Below are 20,960 nucleotides of genomic sequence, written 5' to 3'. Positions count from 1 at the left end.
AAGCCCAAGTTCCAGTCATTATTTGCCCGAGTTAGACACATTTGTGAATTACTTTGTTATGACCAGCTTTAACAATAAAATATGGTGATGAGATTATTCCAGGTAAGCAAATAAAAGTACATCATTTCTTTTCATTTTTTCTTGAAATGTTCCTGAATTTGAATGGAGTTGGACAGATCCTCTTCAAATATGCTTTGGGGATGTAGGGCAGAGGCCTTCTGCCATCTCTGTTTATAACAGGAAAATATAACAGGAAAAGAATTGCTGCTGTTTATGTATCTGAAGCAGCACAGGATTTTCCACAGTCTTTGAAGAACATTGCACATGCAACAGCTCTTGAAAAAACATCTTGATATTTCCGCTGCATTAACAGAGAACTTCTTTAGAAACCAATTTAAAAAACAAAACAAAGATGTATGTAGAGAATTAATAGGGACTGACTGAGGCCTGTGTTGAAAATGCTTGAGTGTTTCTCCATAATTTCCATAACTCCAGGGGATCTCAAACTTGGGATCCCAGATGTTGTTGGACTACAACTCCTATCATTCTCAGCCACAACAGCCAAAGGAATTGCAGTCCAACAACATCTGGGGTCCCAAGTTTGAGAAGTCCTGGCATAACCCTTTTCAGTGGTGGCACCCCGTTAATGGAATAGCCTCTCCAGTGAGGCTCATCTGGTTGTCATCACTTTGTTGTACCTTTAGATGCCAGGTAAAGACCTTTCTGTTCACCCAAGCCTTTTAAACTAGATTTTAAACTGTTTTTAAAATGCTTTTGTATTGTATTTTGTATTTATTTTATGTGTTTTAATTGCATTTTTTTAATTTTATGAGCTGCCCAGAGAACAATTTGTTATGGGGCTTTATTTATTAATAAATAAAGTTGTTATTTATCATTAAAGCCAGTATAATTTTTTTTGCCAGAGAGCAGTAAAAGCTGCTTAACTTCCCTCCAGCATAGAAGCAATTCTTATTGTAAGAACTTGCTCCCATTACTTGTAAGAGGAGGTTTCCTCCTCTTAAGCAACTCTGGCCATTTTTCATTTGTGGCTTAACCCGCTGCCCTCATCCCCAACTTAATGAACCAACCTTGAATATTTCTAACTGCATTTGCTCACATTCATCTCTTCTTTCACTTGTCTCACCCTCTCTCGTTCCTCCCATCTCAATGCTATCTCCCCCACGGTTGGAATATTGATTGTAATCTCCTCCAGGAAGAATTTGTCTCCCCCAGTTGTGCCATACTCATTTGTGGTGATAAATACATTGATAGGATAGGATATTTAAGAGCGGAAATTAGATCTGAAAAACTGCAGTATTTCATGGCAAAGAACAATACAATCAGTGCTTTAGTTACTTTTATGTGGTCAGGAGTAATATTCACAGATTGTCTTTCATCATAATTGCTGAAAAAGGAAGTTATATATGCAACAATAATGAAAGGAAATTAAAGTTTGTGATAGCAGAATTGAATCCAGCTTCCTCTTGTTGTATATGACAGATCTGGGGGCCTGGATCTTTTAAGCATGCTCCTAAAACTTTTTTTAAATTCATGTAGGCCTATTGTTAGAACTCTGGTTTAAATTTTTTTAACTTGTTCCTTTACCTGTTCTGTGATCTGTTTGATTTTATATAGTGCTTTATGTTAAATGTTTTGTTCCTCTCTTTTGAGAAATTTACATTGAAAAGGTGAGCTATACATTTTCTAAATAAAATGAATAAATAATGAACAATCTGTAGCCATGGCAGCTGTGATAGGATGACGGTTATAAATAAAATGTTTAAAAGGACAGCTTGACCGATGATTTTAAAAATATATAGTTGCTATATATGTGTATGTGCATTACTTCTCTTCCCAGCAGTATATGGCATGCCCTTTTGCTTGAAATCTCTAGGGCTTCACTTTTAAAACGTGTTCTTCATCTTAAAACATTTCTATGGGCATCTTGGCCACAGTATCTTTTATACTCTTCCCTGCCCCACCACCTTTAGGCATACATAAGATCCTGCTTCCAGGTAAGGAGTAGGCCAGAGAAACTTTATAGTCTTTCCAAGCAACCATTTAGTGTGACAGATCATGGGAACATAATTACTAGGATTTCTGAGGGTCCTCCTGAGTTCTGTTGAATAGATTCAGCTTCAGGCTGAGCTCATACAATCAGGATAAGTGACAGCCAATGCGTGATAATCTTCTTACCTCTCAGCTTGCCTTTCATTCTTACGTATTTATTTAAAATATGTATACCCTGCCCCTCCAGTACATTACTGCTCGGGGCGGCTCACAACATTTATAAAATAGTTACTAGGAGAAACATAAGTATGTCGTACACCGCTCTGGGCTCCTTGGAGGAAGAGCAGGATATAAAAAATGTTTAAAAATAAAATAAAATAAACAAGTTAAAAAGCCATGCGAACACCACAATCAGAATTAGCTTTTAAAATTTCAAATTAAATTCTTTAAAAAGCTAAAAACTAAGAATTATAAAAACTAAAGACTAAAGAACCTGCCAGATATAAGCAACAGGTGAAACATTTAAAAGATGTTGTTTTTAGTTGTTTTTTGAAAACGCTGAGGGAGTTTTTAGGTAAAATTGGCTGATATTAATCAATGACCCGTGATAGCTGTTCTGTGATAACAGCTTCACACATTCGGGCAACCAGCACAGGGAGGATAGATGTTGGTATTCCTCCTATGATCTAAGTAGGGGATTCAAGAATTTCCCCTACATCCGCATTTCCCAAGTAGTGTGCTGTGTTACACTGACCGGTGTTCCATGCTTTGAGTCAACTTCAAAACTGGGGTGTCTGCTGCAGACGTGAGGAGTTTTAAATGCTCTGTTGGAGACAGTTTGCTTCCTTATGCACCAGAAGGAATGTGCATTATGGGGCAAGTCTGCTCCAAAAGTGAGGAGTTTAAAGAGCTGACTGGCCCCATAATGGGCAGGGAAGGGCACATCTCTCCCAGTGCATAAGAAAGCAAGCAGACTCTCCGTCAATCAATCCTGAGGGGCGGGCAGCATGTCACCAGACAAAAAAGGTTGGGAAACACTGCCCTGATGACTGTTGTGGGTTTTTGCTCTGGCTCAGCAAGCCTATTGGTGGAAAGGATGTAAGCAAGCATTAGATATGTGCTATAATAACTGGAGAAAATTCATTGTACAGTTTGGTTTCCCAGTCTTGAGCAGCAGATTTCTGGGGAAAGTTTAACTATCAGTTTGAATTTCACGCGGTTGCATATTTTTCTGTCACTCATTCAGCACTGTAAATTGCTTGCTTTGGTTACAGGCTCCAGATGTTTTCATGGGTGCATAGTTGACTGATGGTTGCATTGCATCACCTGCATTGTAGTTTTAATGCTGCAAATTATTCTTGCACGATACAGGTTATACTTGCAAAATTAAGATGTTTTGAGTACTATGTGGTTACATATATACCATTGAACAGTGCCGATGGTGTAGTAAGAGATCCACTTCTCTCTTACACACAAACATAAATGGGAATACATATTATTTGGCACAAAAAATATCAACATCTGGATAATGCAGATGGTTTGTCATAAAACGGCTAAAATGTCTCAAGAATGCAGATGCAGCTGGAAAACATAATGTATATTAATGTAAGTGTAATTTGTAGGCCAATTTGTTTCAAAGATGGTGAAGTTTGGTGAGGTTGCCAAGATTTTTGCGTTAGAAGTGACATAACCACAACATTCATCTTCAGTCCCAATTTTGCCTTTTATACTGGTGACTGGCAAATCTAATTCTGCCCTCAGAATTCTTACCAAGCATTTAGGCAGTAGTTGTCCACAAATGCTGGCTGCTCAGATCATTATCTCATGCTGTAGGATAGCACAGCACAGAGCAGACTCTTTTCTGGAGAAAACATAATTGCTAGTTAATTGCAAAATAGGCTGCTCCAGTTTTCCTCGGAGTCCCGATTACCTAATCATCACCATGTTTGTTTTCTTTCCTAATTTAGGTGTATATATGTATGTACATGCATGCAGTTTTAATGCAGACATGGACCTTGGAGTGGGCAGTGAGAACAGGGAACGGGCTGTAGCTCAGTAGTAGAACATATACTTTGCATTCAAATGGTTGCAGGTTCAATTCCTGACATTTTACTTTTGATGGAATCTTGGCTCAAGATCCAAAAAAACAACTTGGTTTGGGCTACTTTGGGTCTTAACCAGAGCCGTGTGAGCAACATTAGTATCAGGATGCCCTACTGCAGAGGTGAGGTAAGCAAGTCACCTCAGGCAGAGGACTGGCAGAGGTGATGAATTGGTTGCTTCTGTGGACCTGCTTCCAGCTGCCTCAACTCACCTGTACCCCTCACTGTGTCCCCAAAACATTTTTGTGGTGTGCCGGTTGCTGCCCTCTGCTGTTTCTGCTGCCACTCTAGTTTCCCTACCCACTTTTTTTAGAAAGGGCAGAAGGTGGAAGGGGCTAGAGTGGCAGCTTCTGCTGCCAGCACCACTACCACTAGGTAGGGGAAAGGGGGGCTCACTTTGTTTCTAAGGCTTTGCAAGGGAACTCCCAGTCTGACTGGCCCTTGCAAAGCTTGTACAAGGGGTTTGCATTAAGAAGGTGGCTGCTGGCAACCTTCCCTCCTCACATGCAGCCTTCCCAAAGCCTTGCAAAGATTTGTTATGGAGAAGGGGCTGCTTGCTGGTAGCTTTTCTTCTTGTCCCAGCCTCTTCCAAAAGATGGCCAAGGCAACAAGAGAAGAGGCTGCAAGTAAGCAGCATCCTTGCTTCAGTCTGTAGTAATAATAATGATAATAATTCAACTTCTACCTGCTTTAAATAGCCATTTAAATGAGCCATTTTTGGAAGGGCGGTATAGAAATCAATCAATTAAATAAGCAAGCATGCTTTGGGGATGGGGGACAAGGTGGCATTTTTTGTTTGTTTGTTTTTTGCCTTGCCTCAGATGTCCAGATAGCTTGGGCCATCCTTGCCTAGTATCCACACAATCTCTCATTTGTTGTCGCTTCAAATAATGCAAGAGTCAGGTGTACATTGTCATATGTAAGAGGCAGGTCAGACACACTTTAAATCAGATGCCTCAAACCAGAAGTGACCTAGTGTGATTTGGATCTGTGGATCCAACAACTAGTACGATTTGGATCTGTGGATAGACTCAAGACATGCTTGCTCTTAACATGGAATCAGCAGCCCAGACCATTGCAGATGTACATGGAAATAGGTCCTCACTGTGGGAAGGAGCCGGTGTGGATCTCCCTTAAAAAGTGCTGTGGAGATTTGGAAAGCACACAGGCATCAAAAGATGAGCATACTGCAGTCAAATTTGGCAATATTTCTCATTTATTTTAGTTATCTATTTAGGAGGACTGCAGAGTCATCATTTGGGTGTTAGATCTGAACTGGTATTTGGAATAGTCATTTAAGCCTCTTTCAAAACATGCAGTGCATTCAGGAACAAATTAATAGCAAACATCCCTTCCTCTTATCTGCAGTTGAATCTGATATGTTGAATTTCCAAGCTACATTTTTGGCTCAGCCTGCGGGAAGTTCATTTGTGTCTTCATCCGATGCCTAATTTCCACCAGCAGAAGAGGGATTGTTCTAAGTAATGGGCTTGATTTCTAAATCCTACTTCAGATTTACCTCGGCTTTCTATTGGCTTGGTTCCAGCAGCAGCACTTTGAGAATCAATGTCTTCTGTTGCTCTCTAGGAAAAGATGACTTCATTTTATTAGGCACTAGAATCAGTCAGATGTAACAAATGATTTCCCCGGCCTTGTTTTCTTTTGACTTTCAGCTGCCCACACCCCACTGGCTTTCAACTGATATTTTTTCTTTTAAGTTGCAGGAATGCCCACCCAATTTTTATCACTGTAATTAAACATCCCACCTAGTCTTTGGTGTGCTGAGTTGGTTTTCATCTATATTCTAACTGGAGTAGGCCAGGCCCATAACAGCCTGGTAAAAAAAATGCCCCAGTAAAAGCTAGGCCCCCCTGTCCTGCATTTGAGCAGGGGAGTGGTTAAACGCACAAATCCTGCCCACTACTTCTCCCCTGCAAATCTTACCCACTTCCTCATTGCTACTTTGCAGCAGAAGAATGGCAAGCCAGCTTCCCAGGCTGCTGATTACAGCTGAACACCTAGTCGCAACACACCTGAAAGAGAAGATTTGTTGGAAAGCATACATAATTAATCTACTGATAGCTTGATCTTTTGACTTTCAGAAACCTGGATATGTGTTTTCAAAATCTTAACAATTATGGTGGTTTAGCTCAGTGGTAAAAGTATACAATGGCAAGTGTGATACTGAAATAGGATCGTGAAGAATACCTTTACTAATATTCTGTTGATGAAAGTTATCTATTTTAAAATCCTGGGTGTTAGTAAGACAAACTGACCTGTCATGAGTACATTTTTGGTTATCATTTGACAACCCGGTTACAGATTTCTGCTAGGTTGGAACTTATGACTTAGCAGTGAAAAGCTTCCTGTTCCATTGTGCAAAGGTACTATCCCTGTAACTGGGCAAAGAGGTACCTTTTGAAAGTGGTTATTCTCTTTATTTAGCAGGGGGAGAACAACTGGCTCTATCCACCCCCAGCACAGTATCTCTCTAGTGGCTGTTGCTAGTGTCTATCTTATGTTTCTTTTTAGACCGTCAGCCTTTTGGGGACAGGGATCCATCTTATTTATTTATTATTTCTCTATATAGACTACTTTGGAAACTTTTGTTGAAAAGCAGTCTTGTCCCATTGCTTTGTTTGAACTTTTGCCGGATATTTTCTTTTTTCTCAAAAAAGATAGGAAAAGAAACTCCTCAGATTATTTCTTCTTTGGATTAATGGCTGACATTGAACTGGGGAAGGACAAGCTGCATTCTATTGATAATTCGTATTAGTCTTATCCTATAGAAGTCAGTAGGGATGCATTTGAGTAACGATGTGGTGAAATTAAACCTTGGTCTGTGTTACCTATTTATTTATTTATTTATTTATTTATTTATTTATTTATTTATTTGATTTTTACACCGCCCTTCCAAAAAGGCTCATGGTGGTTTACAATTAAAATAGAAACCATTAAAACCAACCATTTAAACCAACCAATGAATGTAATTGACAACTGAACAGGCTGAATGAAGTGGTTTCTCAAAGAGTGAACCTTTAGTAAATGGTGCAGAATATAGTTAGTTGGAAATCATAATGGTAAATAGGAAGAACAATACAATGCATGGTTAAATAAGTCTTTAAAATGCTACATTGCAAAACCATAATAAGCTTTCAGAAGTTAAGAAACTATGCAACACTTGTCCTGTTCCATCTTGCAGACAAGAGCCCACAAGGTCTGAAAGGCAAGGCAAAGTTGCAGCAACACAGACAGTACCGTAGGGCAAGCTGACCTAACAGCTGAGATGCACTGAGCTCCTAAATAGCTCGAAGCTCAAGTTACCCCTTCTGGGCTCTGCCTCCTCACCTGGAGAGTGGAAGTTCCAAAGGGACAGCCTTCTGGCCTGGAGTCTGGCACTTCTCTTCTGACTCTCTACCTCGCCTGATGCTGGCACTGCCTTGCAGATATCGGGGAGTGTGTGATGATGTGGGAGGGGCTAGCTCCTCAGGGTACTTGGGTTCTGAGGGTGCAGTCCTGGGGACTCAGATCCTGAAGATGCTGCTGTGGGGTGGGGTGGGGGGTCTCCAGCTCAGACTCTCGGGTTCTGGCCCAGTGCTGGATCCAGTTCTGGTCCTGCCTCTTCAGGGTCAAATTCAAAGTCACTGGTCAGAGTGGGGATCATCACAGCACCGAACTACACATGGCAAAGGGTTGACCCATGAATGTGTTTGATTTTTTATAATTTCAAATCATATTTTCATAGTTATTAACAAGAATTTAGCCATCTTCTCTGTTACAGTCATTCTTAAAAGAAGACAAGAAACATAGTAATCACAAGATCTTCCTCATACATAGCAATCAGTGGGTCAATCAATCTTTTCCATTCATTGTTATAAAAACTGCAAGAAGCAACTCATGATTTAGTGATTCTGAATCCCAAGGGCATAATCTGTCAGAGTAAATTATTCCTCAAAAACTCTCATCTAAGAATACTGAAGGTGACACATTAAAAAGTGTGTGTCATCCTATATATAGGAATACTTAAATTTTGCAGATATTTTCCATGTGAATTAACTGAATTCTAGCCCAAACTCAGGGTGGACAGGTCTTACATGCCACTCACAGAGCATTTTGGAAGTCTCTGTTCCTAATATGCTGAACAATGCAAGATAATTGTTTTATCAATTCCATGTTAAAGAAGCTACTATGATGAAAAACCCAAAGTGTAGATTTTAGAATTAAGCATTTTTATCGAAGTACTAACATACTGATCTTAAAGAGAAGAAGCCTAATGAAGAACTTATTTATTTATTATATTTATATACCGATTGATATATGTATCTCTAGGCAGTGTGCATAGTCTAAGATACAACAAATATAAAACAGAATGAAAACAAAACAATTTCACAGAATAAAAACAATTAAACAGTTTAAAATTAACTTTAATAAAAAGCCTGAGAAAACAGGTGTGTCTTAAGGGTCTTTTTAAAAGCAATCAGAGATGAGAAAGCTCTTGTTTTGACAAGGAGCATATTCCAAAGCCCTTAGAAATTTGAAAATATTATGCGAATCCATAGCTTAAATGCCAGAGTCCAAGCCATGAGTTCTACTGAATCAGTGCCTGCCTCCAATTGCAAAACTGTAGGCATCCTACAATTGGAGACATGAAATATAGTCCTCAGAAAGCCCAACTTAACATTTTCAGTGCTTGAGTTAAATCTCATGATTCAAACTTTTGGGCACCATATTAAAGTTGAGCAATTCTCTTGGCATTAAAAACTTGTAATGTGGATGAGACATAATGATTCTGTTAAGAGCATTTTTAGTGGCACAATTCCTTTGGGTTACCCAAGATAAAGAGGAATGAAATGGAATTCCTAAAGGTTTGTAAGTTGAGACTGTAAGTTGAGACTTGCTAGAGGAAATGGCCATTGAAGAACCATTTGTATTTTTGCTTATGTTTTGAGACTGATACAACTTTGTTCTTAATGTTTAATGGAATAACCTTCACTCTGGCAGTGATTTCAAAATGCCTGTAATAGTTTTCACAAGTGTTTGAGAAAGAAGAACTGCATCATCAGCATAAAGTGATAAGGATACACTCGTTACTTTAAGTTTAGGAGTGGGGGAAATAAAAGCATTTAGAATCAGGTGCAAGATTATTAATATAAAGATTGAACAGCAATAACCTTAAGATGCAGCCTGTTCCTCTAGCTGTCATGATCGAGTTTTTAAATGACCTCCTATGCTATATCAGACTGTAACTGTTTCATAAGGATAAAGTAACCTGTTGTTCATTAGAGTGGACTTTAATTTGGTCCATAGTCTACCTCTAGGTACCAAATCAAAGGCAAATTTGAGATCTACAGAGGCTGCAAATAACTTCACTTGTAGGGCTAAATATGTCTGCATTTTAAAATTGAGAGACTGCCTCCAAGTTACATGCTCAAATGCACTGATGTAATCTGCAGGCACATAATACGGCAACCTTGCTGAAGCTATGCAGTGCCTACATGGGATATTGCTAGAGAACCCAATATAAGTTGCCTTGGATTCCGTGACTGGGTGCAGGGGGGCAGGATATACATAATAATAAGCAAATAACAGAGTGCAGAATTGCCACCATGCATATTGAAAATGTGCCCTGCAGTGGACTAATCTAAAAACACACCCACAAACACACACACAAAAACTCACAGCCATCAGAGTCTAGGAATTGTTTCTTGAAAAAGATAATCATATGCCTGTATCGAAGTTGTTATTCTCTCTAACAAAAGCTGTGTATGCTAGGCACAAATACTTGAACACAAGAAGATTTAAACAACAATCTCAGAAATAAAATGAAAAAAAGGCAATCTGTTTATGAACACAGCTAGCCGTGCAAAAAGATTAGAATTATTATATACGTTCTTAATATATGCTGATAGATTATCTGTTTGTTCTTTAACAACAGACATAGAGACAGCTAATCACATTAGTGTCACATTGAAATATATGGGAATTAAGCTTTTGAGAACAATCCAGTCCTTTGCTGCATCCTTCACTCTGAGCATGAAATTCCCCTGTTGTCACCCACCCCTACCCCATGCATAGAGAACTGTGTTCTCTAAATGGCTGTGTGCAGGTCACCGAGTGGATCATGCCTCTAGCTTTTTTAAGACTGGGATATGGTTCTTGCATTATTCCAGTGGCATGAGAGTTTCTTCAGGGCTGCTCATTCTCCCACTGCCAGGGTGATGTGAGAAACCTTGGGACATGCGAGAAGAGTGCATGCTTCAGCCCAGCTAGTCAACTCTCCAGGAGGCAATTCTCACAATCACCCAAAAGCGGGCTAAGGGAGTCTAGCCTGCTTTTGGGTGATCATGTGCTGCAACGGGAGCCACGCGACTCCCGGCAGCTAACCACCATAAATACCCCTCCCCTTAGACGAGGTTAATGGAGTGAGCGCTCCGTTAACCTCGTCCTTTTGCTCGTGTGTTGCTGCGGCGCGCGGCGACACACGAATAGACCCCCGACCGGGAGGTTGCAAGCAGCCTCCTGGACTCGGGGGGTCTCTCCAGGATGCCGCGCAATCACGTGGGGCATCCTGGAATTTCCAAGGGCCGTGCAGTATCTCCCGATAGGGCTGGGAGAGACTCCTGCCTGTAATCTTGGAGAAGCCACTGCCAGTCTGTGTTAGACAATACTGAGCTATATGGACCGATGGTCTGACTCAGGATAAGGCAGCTTCCTATGTTTCTAAGTGCTTTGCTCTCTGTGCCACCAATACAGCCACACACACACACACACACACACACCAGTGACAGGAATGGAAACTAAAGCAGGAGGAGAGTGGTCTTGTGGTAGCAAGCATAAATTGTCCCCTTTTGCTAGGCAGGGTCCACTCTGGTTGCCATTTGAATGGGAGAGAACATGTAAGCACTGTAAGATGTTCCCCGTAGGGGATGGGGCTACTCTGGGAAGAACATCCACCTGCTTGCATGCAGAAGGTCCCAAGTTCCTTCTCTGGAATCTCCAGATAGGGCTGAGCGAGATTCCTGCCTTCAGCCTTGGAGAAGCCACTGCCAGTCTGTGTAGACAATACTGAGCTAGATGGACCAATGGTCTGACTCGGTATAAGGCAGCTTCCTATGTTCACAGCCACAATAAATTATTCGACAACAGCTAGGAATGCCAAAAGTTGCCTACTCCTGCTATCAGCTAATGTAATAACCCCCTCAAGGGCTACAATCCAGTCAGGAGGCTCCTTGTACACAAGTAAAGTGTTTCCATTGCAATCTATTAAAGGAAAAGGAACCCTCTTTGCTTGTGGAGCTCTGTCAGTGCTGGCAATCAGATCCCCTAAACTGCAGGCTGGACCCTTAAATATTGTGGACTGTGCCAGTATAAATGCATACAAATGCGATTAAATTTCTTTTCTTTGTTCTTGTTTACTAATGATCCCGTGTGAATTTTATCATTTTCCTCTGTGTTTGTGAATTGCATATAATATTACGCCAGAGAGTGGCAATTAAATAATAAAACAGTAATTGAAGAGTGAAGGCAGTAGGGCTGAGAATTTCCGTGCAGCCTTCTGCTGCAATATGCAGCCCTTAACATGTCTGTTGATCTGGGACTCTGTTTCCTACTGCAGATTAATTGTGATTAATCTCATTAGAATTCACCAGGGAAATAAGTGCCCAGGCAAAAGATATCTGGCAGCAAAGCAAGGTTCTCAAGAACAAGATTCAGATTGCTAATTTTGTTTCCAGATTCCCTCTTTGAATTGCTTGATTCTGTGTCTATTTTCTTGTTTACAGTAAAGAGTTATATTTTTAACCTTGAAAAAGTAACACAGCCCTTTTAAGCCAGAATTTTTCATTTTAGGTTTTCCCCACTTAATTGAAGCTAGCTGCCTGTAGTAGTACTACATGTAAATGTCCTGTCTTGCAAGTTTTTTGATCCATCACATCTGCGTCTCAAAACAGGGCCTTGGAACCCTACTGTATTTCATGTTGACAAGTGACATGTGATGCCGGTTGATGGGTCTCGAAGACTCATCTCCTGTTTCAGTCTCTCCAAAGTCTGCCTAATCTAAGACATATATGGTCGAGGAAGGCATGTGTTCGTTTTTTTCCTGTCACCACAGCTCTGATTGGAGGACTTTTCAGTCCAAAATATCCCAAGGAGTCTTTAGGGTTATTGGCTGTATTTCATATTTACTCTCCTCTCCCCCTGCCCCTCCCGTCTCCTCCGCCCCCCCTTCTCCTTGGAGTTTTTCTACACATGGGATTTCCCTTGTTATGCTGGAGACTGATTCAGTTGCTGTCTAGCTGCAAGCCCTCTTCCTGATGTGTCATTTGGATACAGAATTCTCTATGCCTACTGCAGAAATCGATTGGACGGATTGTTTAAACTGTCACACTACATGTTGCTACGTGGGAAGTAATTTAATTTTCTTAAAATGCCAGTCCGGCGGACTCGGCACGGTCATCTGAAAGGAGTGAGCTGGGCCACAATCAGCCTGAGCACTCACTGTAAGTACAAGTTTCCTCTTGGTTAAGACAGTTGCAGGTCATGCAGGGCCCGGCCAGTCCCCTCCACTAGCACCCTAAAACCGCAATGACTCAGCAAGTTTATTGGGGGGAGAGCTTTGCAAAAAACCAAGAATTGCCATGCTCATGATCCGTCTGGTCCCATTCGCAGAATTCTTGCTTGTTAAAGTTGCAAAGCCAGGGCAGTTTTGAGTGCCGACGAGGAGAAGAGCTGTCTCCTTCCCTTCTGCAATTAAAACTATAGTTATAAGCAATCTTTCACTTGGAGAAGCTAAATAAAATGCCAGATGATGATAAATTTAATTAGTGTGTGTTGCTATAGATATGAAGCCAATTAGCAAGTTGATTACCTTTCACGTAGGAGCAGTCTGTATTCTGTGAATTCAATGGTGGGTCCTCTGTCAGTTTTATTGTTGTTCTTATGTATGCCTTTTTCAACCAACAAAATTCACAAATTGGTGTGTGTATATAGGGAAAGGAATAAGATGGTTTCCTATCTCAAAGGGGCTCACAAATTTAAAAGGGGGGGTGTACAAGGAAGACACCAGCAGACAGCCACTGGAAAAGATGTTATGCTGGGATGAAAAGGGGCAGTTGCTCTCATCAGTATAAAAGAAACACCACTTTAAAAAGTGCCTCTTTGTCCAGTTAACAAAAGTTAGTGATTGAGGATTGCAACTTAAACAGTAGTTAAAAGAAGAGGAAGGAGGGAGGCAAAAATAAGAAAACAAAGCAAAACAATTACAATAAAATAACCAGAGAGGGTGAAATAGGTTACTTGGATTGTGGGTTTTGATGCATTTCTAGCCAATTTTATTGGGGTGGGGATACTGTGAATAAGACTTGTTCATTTTTATAAACACCTTTTTGTGCAAGAGACCACTCTTTCATTTAGAATATTTCAAGTGGCATGGAATATGATGTGTCAATTATTTTCCCAGGTATATTTTTGTGATAAATTCACTAGGGTGAAACCTGAACACTGAAATATTTCTTAACTATTTCACTTTAACTATCCTATGCTATCTTTCCGTCATTTCACCCTTGCAGGAATAAAACGGTGGTGGAGTTATTTCTGATTTACAGCCCTGCGAAGCTGAGCTGCTTCTAGCTCCTCGATGCTAATTTTGATTGTAAATTATCCCCAACCCACCCCCTCCCTACGGAATAACAGGAGTAACAGCCTAAAGCCTGAAGTAATCATGACAAAGCTGTTTTCTTTTTGCCTAGCACAAACCCGACGTGCTTTGAAACTGTTTGGACAGAGAGGCCTTTTTACCCAGGTGGAATAGCTTAGCTGACCTCTTTAGTGGTCTACAACTTTTCAGAATAATCATGCCATGTGATAAACATTATAGAATTTCTGGCTGGCTGAAATACAAGGTCCCCCAATACAGAAGGCGCATTTGCTAGTGCGCTGCTTTTATTTTCCCCTTGGGACCAGCATTCTTCCTTGACCAAACTGCAGTAATAGAAGGATGGAATCCATCACCAGTGGTGATGGGCATATACTGTGACCATAACAATCTCCCTTCCCGTGCACAAAGGAGTGAAAAATGTGCAGGACACATTATACAGTATTAACACAGTTAAAAAAGCTTGTGTGGCAGGGCAGCTCTCATGGATTTTGGGCTGGAATTCCCTTAGCGGTTATTATTATAGCAAGGGTTAATTTTATATTTGGGATTCACGAGGAGGTGTGAGCGGGAAGTCCATATTTGTTCAATATGTTGTGAATGTTAAGATATTGTTAAAATTAATAAAAATTTAATTTTTTTTAAAAAAGGAATTCCCTTAGCAGTGATCTCACTGGGTGATCTTATGCAAATATCAGTGCTTTTAGTCTCGCCCCTTCACCACACACCACCACCCATAATCTGCACCAAGGTGGCAATACTTGCCTGTCTTGCAAGATGCTGTCAGCATGACCGAGGGAATGGATGCCAAGCACTGTATAAAGACTTACTCATGATTTAAAAGAGAAGTAGATTAATCAGTTACTTCCTTTTATGCATCTTTGAGGAGGCCAAATTACCTTCTGCAAGAAGAAGGTAATGCTGAAGGAAAGATACGTTGGTCAAATAAATTCTTACTACAGTACTGTTCCTGAATCTGTCATTGTGCCCTTATAGCTCTGAAATTGCTTACCCCCATGATAACTTTGTGAGGTAAAGGTAAAATGTGCCGTCAAGTCAGTTTCGACTCCTGGTGCCCACAGAACCCTGTGGTTTTCTTTTGGTAGAGTACAGGAGGGGTTTACCATTGCCACCTCCTGCGCAGTATGAGATGAAGCCTTTCAGCATCTTCCTTTATCGCTGCTGCCTGTTATAGGTGTTTCCCATAGTCTGGGAAACATACCAGTGGGGATTCGCACCGACAACCTTCTGCTTGTTAGTCAAGCATTTCCCCGCTGAGCCACTTAAGCTGATTCTGTGTGAAGTAGATCACATATATTCTAGTTTCACAGGTGAAGAACTGAGGCTGAAACACCCAAAGCAAACTAGGAAGTCTAGGCAGAGCTCTGACTTTCATGGTTGACCCAGCCATTGGACCACATTTGTCCTCTCAGGATCTCTGTTGAGATACAACTTATTGTTCATAGACTAATTTTAACATGTATGAAAAGTTATGGTAGAATTCAAAGTTTAGCTGACTTTCCCAAAGTTTGCCTGTCTGCATGATCAGAATCTTAGATTATTACTCAGTCATGCAAAAATTATTTGGATGACCCTTTCAAGTGCAAGGTGCACCAGTTGCATTTGAAATTACTAGAGATGTGCACGGTCCGGACCAGTCCGGACCGGCACCGAAGGGGGGCCCTTTCTTTTAGGGCGGGAGGGCTTTCTTACCCCTCCCGCCTCTTTGCCCCCTCCAGCGCCCGTATTTAACTGAATAACGGGGCGCTGGAAACCAGCTGCCGCTGCCGCTCCCCCCCCGAACAGATTTACAAGCAAAGGTACCCATACCCCTGCCGCCGTCGCCCGCCCGCCCGCCAGCCAGCCAGCCAGCCCTCCCTCCCTCCCTCCCAGCTGCCCGCCCGCCCTAGTCCTTACCCAATGCTTTAGGAGAAAACGAGAGGAGCTACCGAACAGAGCTCCTCTCGTTAGGAAGGCCTCCAGCAGACTGAAGGCGCTTTGCATGCGCGCGCCACAAAGGACACCGATCACCGGAGGCCTGGTCTACCCACCGGGAAAAGGCCGGGTAGACCGGGCCTCCGGCGATCGGCGTCCTTTGCGGCGTGCGCATGCGCGCGCGCAGCGCGCAAAGCGCCTTCAGTCTGCTGGAGGCCTTCCTAACGAGAGGAGCTCTGTTCGGAGCTCCTCTCGTTTTCTCCTAAAGCATTGGGTAAGGACTCGGGCGGGCGGGCAGCTGGGAGGGAGGGCTGGCTGGCTGGTGGGCGGGCGGGCGGGCGGGCAACGGCGGCGGCAGGGGTATGGGTACCTTTGCTTGTAAATCTGCTCGGGGGGGAGCGGCGGTGGGGGCGGGGGCGGCTGGTTTCCAGCGCCCCGTTATTCAGTTAAATATGGGCGCTGGAGGGGGCGAAGAGGCGGGAGGGGTAAGAAAGCCCTCCCGCCCTTAAAGTTATACCCCCCACCCGGACCTGAACCAGCAAGGGCTGAACCGGTCCGGCTGTTCGGCCATTCCTTAGAATGGCCGCCGGACCGGTTCGGACTTACCCCTAGAAATTACCTCAAACCCAAATGCCTCATAAAGGTCTGGGGCAGCAGAACATTTTTCATCTTGTTTCCTCTCCCTTTAAAGACTTCACTCCATGTGTGGGGTGGGTGGAGGAGAGGGAGAATTGAGTTCCTCTTCAGTCAGGTGTTGATCTTCATCCAGTTAACTCACTAGTGCTTTTTTAGAAGCATCCCATATCCCAGCCATTACCCTTCTACATTTCCTCCACTCTCATTGTAATTGTTGCTTTCTCTTTTCCCATCCAATTGGTGCTTGTGAGACAAAGCTGGTAGTGATATGTTTAGGCTGGAGCTGGGGATAAGCAGCTACTGAACAACAAAGGATACTTCAAAGGTGCATAAGGACAATATAGGCCTGGTACACACAGTCATTTGAATCTAGGTTTAAAGTCAGTAACTGACATTAGTGTGATTGTATACAAAGCTTACCAATCTTGGTTTGTGTCCTGATATGAATCTGAGATTTCCTACGTTAGTGTGACTGTGTGAACCCACATCAATCTCAGTTACCTATTGTGTGTTATGTTATATTTATTTTTTATTTTTGACCATAGTAAAGGATGCTTGTGAATGTCAGTTACCGACTTCCAACCTAGATTTGAACAATGGTGTGAACATTAAGGTCCAGGGTATTTTGAGGTATTAGACTCTTCTTCAAAGCAACTGCTAGTCTCTTCATGGGATAGCTAAAACAGTCTTCTAACTATCTGACAGAATGGTGTCTAGAATATTGTTTTAACTATCCTTTGAAGAGACGGAGGCAGTTCTGCTGTATCTCCGATTAAGAACAACTCCATCTTCAGCCCCTCACTCCACTCCTCCCCAGCTGCAGCTGTTCCTTAGGCTTAATGGTCTGGCCCAGGCTGCACCTCTTCAGGTCAATACCCAACTGATACTAACTTCTTGGTTGGGCCTTGTGAAATGTTTGTGGACTGTAACTCCTCTATATGAGGGGGAAGCAAGAAGCCCTCACTCTTGACATCGCTATCACATGACACAATTAATGATGCCTGCCACCTCCACAAGCATACTTGACTTCATTTAATATTTGACTACAATCCGATAAGTGATCAAGCTGGAAAAACTTGGCTGTTTGATTGACCAATGATCCAGTCATGCACTGATGTCAATAAGATCTGTGTACGCTGCCAGATTTCATCTTGATATTTTAAGCCCTATCCACTGAGGAGAGAAGAAACAATTGTTTTAAAACTACAGGTAAATTATTCTAGATTACCAGTTAGGAAGAACTGTCTTTAGAAGGAGTACAGCACTGAACCAAGGCCTCAGCTGCCTCCCTATCCCTTGTCTCGTCACAACCATGTTAATCCCAGATGGGTAGACTGGTCATTGTTCTGGCTCCCCAGCTTGGTGAATAAGCAGCCTGTGCGCCTGAGGTCAAAGCAGTGGCAGGGTGAGGCAAGGGATTACAAAATGGCCGGGGTGGGATGAGAAGAGTGTGATCAACCTCTTCCCCACATGGACAGGCCGCCATTGACAGGAACATGGGAAGCTACCTTCTGCCGAGTCAGATTGTTGGTCTACCAAGCTCAGTATTGTCTACTCTGAATAGTAACAGCTTTCTGGAGTTTAAGACAGGGATGGGGTGACACAGACTGAACCTGGAGCCTTTTGCACACATGTGCTCTATTACTAGGCTGCAACCTTGGGTGACAGTACCAGATAGTGAGGAACAGCAAACATATTTCTGTTCTGAGGGTTCTGCCCATTGTTGACTAAGGAGCTCTGTATGAACCCTCATAGCAGTTAATTTCATACCGATTACTAAAAGACCCAGACATCACACCACCCCATCTTCAGCACATACTTTGTCAGCTTATGTGTCATCAAGATTTTCTTCACTAGCATGAGAGTTAGAAACTTGTTTTTTAAAATACACGCATGCTTGGATTGTTAGAAATCTACTAGAAAGCCATATTTTATGGGATGTAGCATGGAACATGGCATGTGGCAGCAGTGGACCTCACATACAGCTCCATCTCAAGGCTCTTAGTGTAGGGGAAGAATGGCAGTTCAGCCCCCAAACTGCACAGCAAAACCAGTTTGGTGAGAAAGCAGCAAAGCAAGAGATCTTGAGACAGTTCTTTAGTACTGAAGAACTACGGGGATTTATTTAAAGAAAAGGTTACAAACAAATGTGAAAGAGCCTGCAGCTTATTTCAGCTGTAGCTCATGGCTGAAGAGAAAGATCAAAACAAACAGCCAGCTCTGTAGAAACAAAATAAAGACTAATACAGAAAGAACAAAGAGGGGCAGTGTCCAGCACTTTTATCTATGACCCTAAAAAACCCCAGTGGTCACTATGAGACATTGCATCTGAGAGCTGATGCTGCCAGGGTCCTAGCTCCAACACTTTGTACATTCTTGTACCGACTTTTAGTGGCACTGACTCCTTTACAGGGAAAAGTAAAATAGAAGAGGGGAAGAAGGGGTATAGAAGAGCTGGATTAAGATAGGTGACTGTCTATTGAGTGAGTGAGGTCATTCACACAATAAAAAACTCTGTTCTACTCAGGTTTGACATCTGTGTGTGCTCCCAATTTTCAGTTGTTTGGAAACAAGGTAAGAGGAAAACCTGGGTAGAAGTGATAGTGTGGAAGCATGGTAGGAGGAAAGGCTACCTAGGTTTTCCTCCTACCTTGCTTCCACGCAATCACTTCTACCCAGGTTTTCCTCTATCCTTGCTTCCACACAACCAAAAATTGGGACCACACACAGCTGCCAAACATGGGTAGAACACAGTTTTTTATTGTGTGAATGACCTCATTATTTGTTAGGCTGTTGTTGTTACCATAGATATGTTCAGATATATCTTCCAAATAGTTTATGTGAACTTTAATTGGCCTCAGCCCTATCAGACTTCACATGGATAATTTTCCATCCTTTTGTTTTTGCAGCCACCATTATTCATGAGTTATCCACTATCTTTATTTAGTAAGTAGCTCTTGCTTTGGACAAATGCTTGGCTTCCTTATTCCATTCCACCCATGATTATCTGTTTTGTGTCCATAATACACCTTCAAAACAAGCAGAGTATTAGAATAGACCTAAAACACTGACCAAATTGTGTTCTCCGGACACATCTTTTCAAAGACCTCACTGAAATGCAGTGACTAAATGTAGCTTATCTGCACAAACACAAGGCTCTATTATTAGCAAAATGTTTGAATTAACCCTCCCTCAGAGAAGGTAGAACTGAACAAGAAATCTCTTGGCTGGCATTTTCCTAAGTAGTTTGTCTCAACAGTTCACACGCTAAATTTAAAGGCAGTCTGTGCGTCCCGTTGGGATTGGCTAACGTTTTGATGCTGGCAGTCCTGAACTAAGTTTAACTCTTTTATTATTGGCTTCTTTTAGTCTGCGTTGCAAAAAGGTGGCTGTCGAGAGAACTTGTATGACAAAATTAAATCAAAATGGGGATGTGACCTCAACAGAACATTCTAAAGTGGATAAGAATATAATGGGGAAGAAACATTGTCAGGTCAGTGGCCTATCTTAACCTCATAACCCAGCTCTGCTAAATTGTTGTCCCAAAAGCTATAGAAGATGAAAGATATTGAGGTTCACCACACGAGCAGTGTGGAGAGCCGCGGAGGGTTTGGCAGGGAGAGCGGGCTTGGCCCGCTCTTTCCGCACATGAGCACTCCACCCTCCCTGGGTGGCCAGATTGGCCACCTACATGACTACCAGCTCCATCATGGAGTCGGTTTAGGCGTTGTGGATTGTGGGCCACCCGGCCCCTGGAAATCCCAGCATGCCCCACTAGAGTGCACGGGGCATTCTGGGGGGACCCCCGACACCAGGAGGCTAACCAAAATGGGGTTAGCAGAGTGCTCACTCCGCTAACCTCGTTTTAGGGAAGGGTATTTAGCTGGGCTAGCAGCCACTGAACCACTCAGCTCGCCCGCTGGCTCTCACGACCACTGGAAAGTGGGCTGGGCTCTCTTAGCCCACTTTCCAGCGGCCGTGAGAGTAGCCTCATTATGGAGAGAGAGCTCCATTGTCATTAACTGCTGCTTTCCCATGCAACTGAAACAAGATACCAAATCATGAATCTAAAATGATGTTTAAATTAAGTCCTTGGTGCATAGTACCCACTAAGTTATAGAGCATTTGATTGAGAAACTGACTCTGTCCCTCCCACAAGTTTTCTGTACATACCAAATGTGAGTCTCAAGTCAAGCACAGCCGGGGTCCCCTCCTTGTGGGAGTTGTCATCAATCCACAGAGAGAACTTGTGGGAGTTATTTGCAATTCAGAGAGAGCTGAGGTGGAATGAGGGTGGAGGCAATCTTTCTGCTGGGTATCAAGGGCAAGGATAATAGCCACACGGAGAGGGGCAGACATTACCAAAGACTGGCTCTGTGGACTCCAGGGCTAGATGGAGATTTGAGCTTGCGCTAAGTCAGATACTGTGCCATGCTATCTCTTGATGAAGTTGGACTTCATTCCTTAATTCCAAAGTACACTTAGGAAGAAAGGAAGCTGCCTTATGCCCCATCAGACCACTGCTCCCTCTCGCTCAGTATTGTATACTCAGACTGGCAATGAATCGCCGAGGTTTCAGGCAGGAGTCTCTCCCAGCCCTACCTGGAGATGCCAGAGATTGAACC

The 20,960-nt window shown here is 42.5% G+C and overlaps 1 protein-coding gene across 13 annotated transcripts in view; it reads left to right on the top strand.

Moving 5' to 3' along the window:
• EVL (Enah/Vasp-like) overlaps nt 1-20,960 on the top strand; it is a 254,336-nt gene that overhangs the window by 159,537 nt on the left and 73,839 nt on the right. Inside the window, exon 1 of one of the 13 annotated variants that reach the window (XM_053258123.1) lies at nt 12,413-12,610. The exons of the other annotated variants lie outside the window; for them this stretch is intronic. Within the exon in view, the coding sequence (XP_053114098.1) occupies nt 12,538-12,610 (73 nt within the window). The 5' untranslated portion in view covers nt 12,413-12,537. Of the gene's footprint in view, nt 1-12,412; nt 12,611-20,960 lie in introns of those variants that run through there. 13 annotated transcript variants of the gene reach the window in all.

Source organism: Hemicordylus capensis, chromosome 1 (genome assembly GCF_027244095.1).
Source record: "Hemicordylus capensis ecotype Gifberg chromosome 1, rHemCap1.1.pri, whole genome shotgun sequence".
NCBI classification, from domain to species: domain Eukaryota; kingdom Metazoa; phylum Chordata; class Lepidosauria; order Squamata; family Cordylidae; genus Hemicordylus; species Hemicordylus capensis.
Note: the sequence above shows the minus strand (reverse complement) of the source record. Positions and strands in the feature narration are given on the sequence as shown.